General features: G+C 43.3%; 1 protein-coding gene across 1 annotated transcript; it reads right to left on the bottom strand.

Annotated features, from left to right (window-relative positions):
- Positions 1 to 5,721: 5,721 nt before the first annotated feature.
- znhit1 (zinc finger, HIT-type containing 1) lies at positions 5,722 to 9,682 on the bottom strand. Its single transcript, XM_087839639.1, has 6 exons — positions 9,256 to 9,682; positions 8,098 to 8,195; positions 7,490 to 7,565; positions 6,792 to 6,871; positions 6,535 to 6,704; positions 5,722 to 6,133 (listed from the first exon to the last, which is right to left on the bottom strand). Exons 1-6 carry the CDS (start codon positions 9,278 to 9,280, stop codon positions 6,112 to 6,114), a joined length of 471 nt encoding a protein of 156 aa, XP_087695765.1. The 5' UTR covers positions 9,281 to 9,682; the 3' UTR covers positions 5,722 to 6,111.
- Between the last annotated feature and the right edge of the window lie 519 nt (positions 9,683 to 10,201).

Here is a 10,201-nt window from a genome sequence, read left to right as displayed (position 1 = left end):
GATGTGAGCAGGACAGGACTTTATACCGGTTTTTAAATTGTGTTGATAGGCCACTTAAAACCAGAGTTATGATTAAAAAAAAATATATGCAATGTTTGTTGTTTTCTGAATACTGTTGTTTGTATTTATAGGTTAACCCTCAGGATATCTCACTAAACCTCTGCTCTGTAGCACAGCTCTGCACGTACTGCATTCAATTCGGTTTTATTGATATAAACATATTAGGGTGACCAAGCGTCCTCTTTTCGAGATTGATAAAAATGTCCGGGTTTTCCTACAGAGGACTCATATGTGACGTCATCCCCGAGCTGCTGCTTTGTGAGTTGTTCTGCGCTGACAGACGGGACAGAAGAAACTGCGGGAAGAAACTTTTTTTATTTTTTAAAAACGCTTATTAGTTCCACTTTAATCTCAAATGTAACAAATATAGGATTTAACCCTCCTCTGTTAGTTAGTGAACGGGACTTGAAAATGGTAGGGCTTGTGGTGTCTTGCATAAACTCAAGCTTTCTGGCTTCAGATGATAAATTGGTACTCCATGCTCTTGTCTAATTATGATCACTTCTGGATCCAAAAAAATCAACATGGTGTCATCACACTACACACAACACCGAGTGCAATAACCAGGGGGTGAGGTCACGGTGGCTGTGTCCAATTTGATATCACATGTCAGCGTGTTTGCTTCAGTTCCTCAAGCTCCTGAAGCCAAAGCCAGCCAGCCTGAGGCGAAAGAAGAAACACCTCCAGCCGATGCACCAGTCAAGGAAGAGCCACCCGCTGCCACTGCGGCTGCTGTCTCGGAGCCTGAGCCCACGCCTTCCTCATTTCCTGATGACACTTCGCTGAAGAACCACGAGCCTCATCTGGGACCCAAGCCTCGCACCCACAACAGGGTCCTCAACCCTCCCGGAGGAAAGTCTAGTGTGGTATTCTACTGGTCAGCTGAGCGTGCCACCTCTCCCAGTTTGTGTCCATAAAGCTCTTTGTGAGCTCCCCTACACTGCTCTTTTGATGGTCATGTGATCTGTACACCTAAATGCAGCCCAGTTATTGTTGTTGTTCACACCTGACACCTGGGCTCATAAGTTGTCCTCAACATCTTGCATTTCCATCCCCGATTTCTGACTCCCCGCCGTCTGTCTTCTCCTTGATATTCTTCTATAATGAAACCTGCAATCATTACAATCACCAATGAGTCAGCTGAATGGCTGGCTATAGAATAGAAGAATAGAATAATCCTTTAATTGTCCCACAAGGTGAAACTTGGTTGTAACAGCAGCCAGAAAGACGCATACAAAAACAGTACACAGAACAGAAACACAATTTTTCTTACATATTTACATCAAGGACAATGGTTACTATAAACAGAGTACTGTACAGTTATTAAATTAACTACAGATAAGAGGCAAACCAGGTTGTAGTGCGAATCGGTTGACTAAATTATTGCAGTTACAGCGTAGATGTAAACATCTATGATTGCTGGGAGCAGATTGTACAGTCTGACAGCTGCAGGGAGGAAGGGCCTGCGGAAACGCTCCTTCATGCATGTAGGATGCAGCAGTCTGTCACTGAAGGAGCTCTTTAACTGTAACACTGTTCAGTCCCAACTTTGCAGTTACTTTTTTCTAATTTAGGCAACGGTACAGACGACAGCACATAAAACACTGTGTGTGTGTGTGTGTGTGTGTGTGCAAAAACTGAGATGTTCAGAGGTCTTGCTTCATGGTATTGAGCAGCCCACACCAAACAGGGTTTTTATGTTTTAATGTAGGTGCTGATGTAAACCACAATGTTCAGCAAACATCTATCAGGTTATTGGACTTGTTAAAAAAACATGAGGAGCAAAAACTCCATGACTGCTCTTCGTCTCCTATGTGGGATATATTAAAAATGGACAAGCCATTTGAACATATGATCACTTAATTAACCTGCTGGATTTGCTAAAAGTTCAAATATTTATACTACTTTGGCTAATGGGTTTTTCACATTACTCTTAACTTATTGAGTGACTATTAGTGAGGGTCATGATAATCAATTGAATTGAGTAATGGGCTGACTAAGTATTTCCAGACTAAGAGAAAAAGTCAGTGAACATATCCGTAGGTTTAGGTTTAGGTTTAGGTGTAGGTTTAATCCATTTCTGAGAAAACTGAAGAGCAGAAGTGACATTCTTACTTCGATTTGTCCAAATTCATGTAAGTTTCAGTCTGTTCAGCCTGTTTCTGTGTAGCACCAAGCAGTAGACCTAAACCTGGATGTGCTTCTGGGTTCTGCCTCTAATGAAAACGAACGAGTGTAAAATGCAACCATTGTTTGTAGTTTGCTGCCACCTACTGACTGAAAAAAAGAACTGAAGCTGTAAAAAGCAGACGTTACAACAAAGTCAGTATTCCTAATGATAGGCTTCGTTTTGTTTCAGTTTCAGTTCACCACTCAGCTCATCAGACTGTTTTTCCTTTACGTTTTGATATAATAGCTTTTTAGTACTACCGAGACACATATTGTTGATTAATTACTGCCTTTTTCTTCCGTTAGAGTAATATTTTCTTGAGCTGTGTAACTGGATTTGTTTAAACATAGACGTAGTTTGGATTCACTGACACAGGAGCCATACGCCCTTTCTGCAGTTTCTATGCTTCCTTAGCTCGTTTTTGTCTCCATTGTTAATCCTGTGCAAACAAAAGCCCAAGCTACACTTGTCTGACTGACAGAAGGTTCAAGAGAAGGACATTTGCTCTCAACTCTTTCCCTGTTGAAATGTTATTCCAAGGAAGTGAGTTTCCTACAGGGTATGGAGGGTTAGTATGTGTTAATGATTTCAGTGTCATGCAGGGGAAAGTAGCATTCAGTGGAAGCTTCTCGGTGATTGTTCTAAATCCAAATATGACCCTTATTTGTGGCGCATGTTAACATACAGTCAGCTCAGGAGTTAGTATCAGTGATGTGGTTGTAAAATGAGTAAATACAACCTCAGATTATCACATATTGCACTACATCTATGTTTATTTAGCAAAGGTTGAGTCACAATGCAGAAGCAGTATGTGAAAAACTATACTCTTACTGTTTCCATAGGAATTAAAAGGGTAAGAAGAAGTTATTTGCTGCTAATAATTTAATGCAAATGCTCTAGATTGACTTATCGTCAGCTAGTGTTGACCATGTCTATAAAATCAGAAGGTTTTGCAGGTCTAAAGCTTTAAGATGTTTGTTAACACAACTCAAAAGAAGAAAAACATCAGCGATGAACTCGGAGGAGCAAATGCTGCTGCACATCAATCTGGGAAGGGTTATAAGGCCATTCAAGGCAGAAGCCATTGTTCACCCCACGGTTGGTAGCTACACAAGCCAACTGTCAAGCAGGGTGGTGGAGGATGAATCATTGTTTCAACACTATATTTGTTTTCATAAACAGACAAGAAGACAACAACAATCTGCTCCTCGCATTCAACACATGTCAGTCCATATCCCAGCAAACTAAATCATCTCCATTTACACACATCAAATAGAAACTCTTCTACCACACCAAACCTGTACTGTCTCCAACCTCGACATCCCAGCTGTGAGTCCCTGAGTTAAAGCCCTCAGAGCTCATGACAGAATAGAACCAATCAAACCTCTCTGCATTATCAGGAAGCCGCTGCCTCTCTCCTTCTCTCACTGTTCAGATCTTCAGACAGGATAAGGTCTGGATGAGCAGGGTCCAGAATGAGAGGAGTGTAGGAGACATGTCCTTCATGTTGTTCCAGATGTTGAAGGTCAGGTTGCCCAGGTGTTTGGCTCAGTCTATCAGAGCTCCTGAAGGCAGCTGTGGATCATCCAGCAGGGGGCAGTGCTGGACTTTTTCCACTGCAGCCTTGTAGTTGTGCAGGAATGAGCCGCCTTCAGCTCTCAACCTCTTCTATGGCTCTGTGTCTAAACGAGCTGCTATCACTCTGCCCAGAGCCTCCATCTTCTCCTTCATCATCCCTCTCTTCTGCTCCTCTTCCTCCCTCAGTGCGGCCAGCCTGGCCTCCTCTTCCTCTGCTATAAACTGGTGAAGCTTCTTAAACTGCTCCTTAATTTGCTTCCCTGTGTGCCGGGCCTGGACCTTAATGTGTTCTGCTGTTTGATCAAACTTCACTTGAACTTCTTCACAAACCTTTAACTTCTTCTTTAAGGCCTCCAGAGTTTCCTTAAATTCCTTCTTGTGTTGTTGTGCAGCTTCATCGATGGGTCTGAATCTGTGCTTGGTGTGTTTTTCTGAGTCTCTGCAGACGAGACACGCTGGCTGCTGATGGTCCAGACAGAACAGTTTGAGTTTCTCAGACAGCAGAGAGCCTCTGAAGCTCTCTGATCTTTCTCCTGTAAGAACAACTCACACAGGTTTTTTTAAAGCCAGGTTTAAAGGTGGTTCATACACTGATATTTCCTTACAAACTGGACAGTAGTGTTGTTCTTTCTCTCCACCATCTCTTCAGACAGTCTTTACAGAAGCTGTGGCTACATGACAGAAGAACAGGATCTCTGAAGACCTCCTGACAGGCCGGACAGCAGAGATCCTCCTCTGATCTGAAAGCCATTAAGTCTGTAGTGAAGCTGAAAACAGCAGACTGGAAGTACAGTCAGTCCTGGCTCCCCTCCCTCCTCTGCTACCTTCACTGAGTCGTGTTTTTGCTCAAACTCACATTCAGTGTGTGGAGCCTCAGCAGCTTGAAGCAGCAGTGTTGGAGTTTTCCACTTTTCTCTCCTGTAGCTGACTCACAGGAAGAAGCTAGTTTGTTCTGAACTCAGTCTGATCGTCTGTGCGTCTGTCTTTAATAAAGAAGTGGAACAGCCCGATTCCTCGTTTCTCTCAGATGAGTGACGTGAGGGGGTGGAGCTTTATTCAACTTCCACTTATTTCACTCAGGTGTGCCCACATCCTCATTTTAGTTTTGACAGTATTTTTGTGATTTGGGGAAAGCCTCGGAGAGGACTGGCGGCGGCTCCTGGGCCTGGCAAGATCCCCATTTACTTATGAGAGGTGAAGAAGTGAAAAGAGTGGGGGGGGGGCAGGAAAACAACAACGAACAGGTTTTAGAACTGAGGGATCATATACATAGATAAGAACTGGAAAGGTCATGTTTGAAGGCGTGCACCAGCTCCTGAAATTAAGATATTTTATCTCCAAGAATGTGTGAGTGTGACAGCAGAGTGCAGGTGTTTATTGCAGGTCAAAATACCTTTTTTGAAGCTCAGAAAATAAAGTGTTGCAGGTGTTTGGCAGCTTTTGTTTCAGACTTATATAAAAGTGAAATGGATTGTAAACGTGTGTTTTTTGGCTCCTCTCACTGAACAACCAGAAGTTACTGCAGGGGTGGGCAACTCCAGGCCTCAAGGACCGGTGTCCTGAGTTACTGGAACTCTTCCATCAGACCAACACCAGCATCAAATTCTGTCTGACACAAACAACAGCTTAGATGGAATTTAATCTTTGACTTTAAGTCTGCCTCTTTATTCTCTGAAGCAAAGTTTAATCAATTTGAGTTTGTAAGAAATGTTGTTTAAAACTTTCTGCTGGAATTTTTTCAGGCAGATGTTTGATGGTCAGGTGGGAGGTGTTTAATGAAATAATGTGGAATGACCTGTACTTAGAAAAATCTCAAGTGATGTGAGCGGCTCGTAGAGACAGAAACATGACTGCAGATGGATGCTGTAGATCGAGTAGCTGATATATACAGTCCTGGATCAGGACACTTTGTGTGAAATCAGATCTGATTTATTGAAATATAAAGAAAACATTAAAGTTACACAGATATTTACAATTAATCTGATTCTGCCCACTCAGATGATGATGATGCAACAAACCCGGGCATGTCTCTTCATTTGCACCCCAAGCTAAGTTATGACAGGTAAACAAAGAACTGACAGAGTAAAGAAAAATATACAGAAAAACTGAAGCAGCCAAATCTCCCGAGTGAATCTGCAATGCTGTGACATCACAAGAAGCCTCCTGTCCACCTGCACATGTCAGTCTCTGTCCAGCTGCTCTCACAGCAGCCAGCAGAGGCACAAAGGGTTCAGACTCTCTTTATGATGCAGTTTCATGCATCCCATATGCAACCCTCACCTCCATCACCAGGGCAGTGGCAGTTAGAGCGTCCACTTTAAACACCTGCAGAGACACACAGGAGAAAAAAGATGTTGTGAAGCATGAACTTTGGTCAGGAGATTTTCCAGTTTCTTCAGACGGTGACATCACAGCGCATCAAAGAACGTTTAAAGTCGACCTGCAGCTCCCTTTTCAATGAGCCTGATCCTGCAGATAATCTCCATATCTTAGAGATGGTGTCCTCGTTCTGCTTGTAGTGGTTCCAGTTCTTACAGCAACCCTCCAAAACTGAACCAAGACCATCAAAATCGAGTCCATCCAGTCACAAGAGGCGGCCCTTTTTTGGAGAAGTAGCTCGCTGACATGAGGTAAACTTCTGACCTGGTACATCGTCATGGTAACTGATGCTGAACATCTATCTAACCTGAGCAACCAGATCTCTGAAAAACATGTGGTGTGTTTACCTCGTCTCTCTGTGTGTGCACAAACACTTGGTGCTGCAGTAGCGCCCCCCACAGGTGGTGCAGGTGTAGTGCGACGGGAACCCGCAGACGCAGCAGAAGTGGCGTGCAGGTAGCGAGGAGGGCGGGGACGCCGCTGACAGGTAGTTAGGCTCTGGCTTCTCTGAGAGATTCTACCAATCAAAGGAGAGGAGACAGTGGGTCAGCTGACGACCATCTTTCAGCCAATCAAAAGAGAGGAGAAAGGGCGTCTGACTCACCTCCTCCTCCAGCAGCGTGGTGAAGTTCTTCCTGAAACGCTGCTTGAAGTGGTCGCCCCTCGTCTTTCTCTTCTTCTTCTCTGGACGCACAGACAGAGAAGAAGGAGGACAGCGAATGTTTAGAGGATTTTTTGGAAGATTTTTTAATCACAAACACGTTTCCTAATATGGACTTTTCAGTTTTTAAATTGGTCGGTGTGGTGACAATGGAAAAATATTTGCAGGTTTTTAAATAGGATTTGATCTGGTTGTAATTTACCACTTCTAATCACTACTGTTGGGCCAGCTGTGGCTCAGGAGGGAGAGTGGCTCATCAGAAGGTCAGTGGTTTAGACCTCAGCTTCTCCAGTTTGGATACTAAAGTATCATCAGGAAGGATGATGAACCTCGAATTGTCCAATATGTCTTCATTTGTGAATACAAGAAATCTCAGAGCTGTGTGAACCATGTGAAAAGTGCTTTTAATACTTAATTAGAGTAGAAAAGTATTTTATAAGTACCAGCCTATATACAGCTACTCAAGTTTCAAGGAATAAAGATTTCAGCTGCTACCGTGTACCTCTGTAAGACTTTTTCTGCTAGTACAGGAACACAGTAGAGATATGTAAAGAGCTTTTATTGTGAAAGGGATGGTCAGGAAGATGCCCTTTTGTCAAAAGTGTAGGTTTCATGTGCACATTGGAGGGTAAAAAACTCACCTGGTTCTTCAGACTCACTGAAGGCAGGTAGGCGGGCAGTAGGACCTGGGGGAGGGAGTGAGGACAGAGGGTCGTCCTGGAAACACAAAACAAGATGTCATCTCTGAGCAATAATACAGACTGTTTATTAACAGCCTGTCAGACATATATGAGCCAATCAGCATCACTAACAGGTGGACATGTTTAAAATCTTTGTATTTCATTATAGCAACACCATGTTTACCTATGTTCATTCACCACTTCTAGTTTCTGTAAGACCACACCGAGCAGCTGGAGATGGTGATAGAGGGTTAGAGGGTCGTGACCTCTGACCCTGACAGAAGCAGAACATCAGTGATCTAGCAGCTCATGCGCCTTACAGGTTACTATAATGTGTGACATACACAGAGAGAGCTCTGAGCTTTCTTCTGATTAGTCGCCTGAACTGCACAATTCAATGTTAGAGGATTTCTAAAGAAGTCCCGCTTAAAATCTCCACCTGTGCTTGTTTCTATGTGAATTTGAGGTGAATTAAGTGATCCCATTGTACAGAGTGGAGCTCTGTGTGGATGTTAGAGGGCAGTGAGAGCAGAAAAGCTGTCAGTCAACTTTAGATTACAGACACGGACCTGGAAGTTGTCTTTTTCCAGAGCCTCCAGCTGACGGGTCAGCCTCCTCTGTCTGGTGGCTTCATCCAAAACTCTGCGCTGACCAGCCTCCACCCGAGCTGTTGGATCCAAACACACAGTTTCCATCAGTTGGTATCAGTGACAAAAGACCCATCGACTCAGCTCATTTCTATAAAGTTCTGTGTAGTTTTTCCAGCATGTAAACCAAAGGGAAATCATCAGGACTGCTAATTGTGATACAGCACACAGTCACCTCACAGAGGTTCATTCTGAGCATGAAAAAACAGCTGAAAGCTCAAAGGCTCAGCAGTTTAAGGGATTTCAAACCTGCCACAGTAACAGCTGCAAATGTTTTAAACACAGAGTGTGACCATGCTGAAAAGCTCCAGTGATGGTGATGTTTTCCCTGTCGGCTTCACCTTCTCTTCACGTTCAGTGGGACTCCTGGGAGGAAGCTGTGATGCACTTGCAGCAACATAATGTTCAGAATATCTCTCTGCTCCACTCCATGTGTGAGGAGATGCACTCACAGTGAGACTGAGAGCAGGGAAAAGAGAAACTATCACCAGAAAAGCCTGCTATCAATTTAGGACTGGAAAAAGCTGGCTGGTGTGTCCCCGAATTACCCTTTACTAGTAGTTTTAGTGTTTCCTTCCAATCAAACCATAGCGCACTGTGAAAACGTTAAATTTATCTCATTCTGTTCTGGTATTATTGTCTGAAAGCTCATCAAACAAAATCTGAACCAGTTAAGTACTTAACTTAAATTTGGCTCACAGCTGGAGCCCAAAAAAACATCTTTTACTTCAGTGAAACACCCAAAATCCTTCAGGTGGTCCTGGTTAAATAAACCGCAAAGTAGCATCACCTACGGTCGATCCTCTCCTTTAAGTTGAATTTTTTTTTTAAAATAACTGGACTATTCCTTTTTAACATGTATATGTTAGAATAAAACCATGCAGCTCTATAAAAACAGTAATAATAACATTAACAGTAAACACCATGAACCGCTCAGCAAACCGGAGTTGAGTTTAAAACCAACGTTTCCCCTGTGAGCTCCAAGTTAGAGAAGATAGAACAACAGAGGGGCTCTCTGTTAAAGTGTTTTTACACCGTCTGACTGCATGAAAAGAAGAGTTCAAACAGACCAACACTCACCGGAACCTTTCTTCTCCAGCACCATCTTTGTTCACGTCCTCTGTACGGCGGCCGTGTAGGTCCCTGTCAAAGCAAACGAAGCGCGTTAGTCATCTGGACCGCTGATAGGACAATTAAAGGGTGACAATTTTTGATGATTTTGATGGCTGATCTTCATTCTACTTCATTCTAATTCTACTGTTTTCTGAAGTGAGTGTTTTATGTTTGTTATTTTAAATAAAGTTTGAGCGTTTTCTTCAGTCTGTTGTACCAAAATATGCTAAGAATTGCGCTGGGAGACACTTAACAGAAGTGGAGGAGCTACCGGTTTTGCGAGGAAAGAAAAGACGAGAGGTAAGTGTGTAAGCCTAACTATTAGCCTAAAAATCTGTCATTACTATTATATGAATCATGATGAAACACACCTAGCATGTTTTGGGTTCCTGCAACTGGTCCGTCAGGTTATTGTCTCCCCAGAAACACTTCCCTTGTGCCTTTGGAAATCTGTTTTTTTCCTATTTCTGTTTTGTTTTTTCCTATTTCCGTTGTGTTATGTGTTCTTTTGCAGTGTTTTTCTTATTGCTGGTGTTTTCTTAAGTTGCAGTCCGTTTGGCCTCTCGGGGCCACCAAAGTAGAATTGCCAACTGGAGATGAAATATTGTACTCGGTTATAGTGGTTTCATTGGACAATGATGAGCTGCCAGGCTGTAGGGAAATAGAAGATTCATAGATGAAGGGGCAGCACGGTGGCACGGTGGTTAGCACTGTTGCCGCACAGCAAGAAGGTCCTGAGTTCAATTCCAACATCAGGCTGGGGTCTTTCTGTGTGGAGTTTGCATGTTCTCCCCGTGTTTGCGTGGGTTCTCTCCGGGTACTCCGGCTTCCTCCCACCGTCCAAAGACATGCAGCTTGTGGGGATAGGTTAATTGGATAATCCAAATTGTCACTAGGTGTGAATGTGAGTGTG

This window comes from Neolamprologus brichardi, chromosome 4, assembly GCF_056152115.1.
Source record: "Neolamprologus brichardi isolate AB-2024 chromosome 4, ASM5615211v1, whole genome shotgun sequence".
Taxonomy (NCBI): Eukaryota; Metazoa; Chordata; class Actinopteri; order Cichliformes; family Cichlidae; genus Neolamprologus; species Neolamprologus brichardi.
Note: the sequence above shows the minus strand (reverse complement) of the source record. Positions and strands in the feature narration are given on the sequence as shown.

What these genes read in the sequence shown, in the direction of transcription:
- znhit1 (XM_087839639.1), bottom strand. Translation starts at nt 9,280, where the DNA reads ATGGTGCTGGAGAAGAAAGGTTCCG. An exon ending in TGGAAAAAGACAACTTCCAG is followed by an intron (nt 7,566 to 8,097) that starts GTCCGTGTCTGT and finishes TTGTGTTTCCAG; the next exon opens with GACGACCCTCTGTCCTCACT. An exon ending in TGCACACACAGAGAGACGAG is followed by an intron (nt 6,134 to 6,534) that starts GTAAACACACCA and finishes GTGTCTCTGCAG; the next exon opens with GTGTTTAAAGTGGACGCTCT.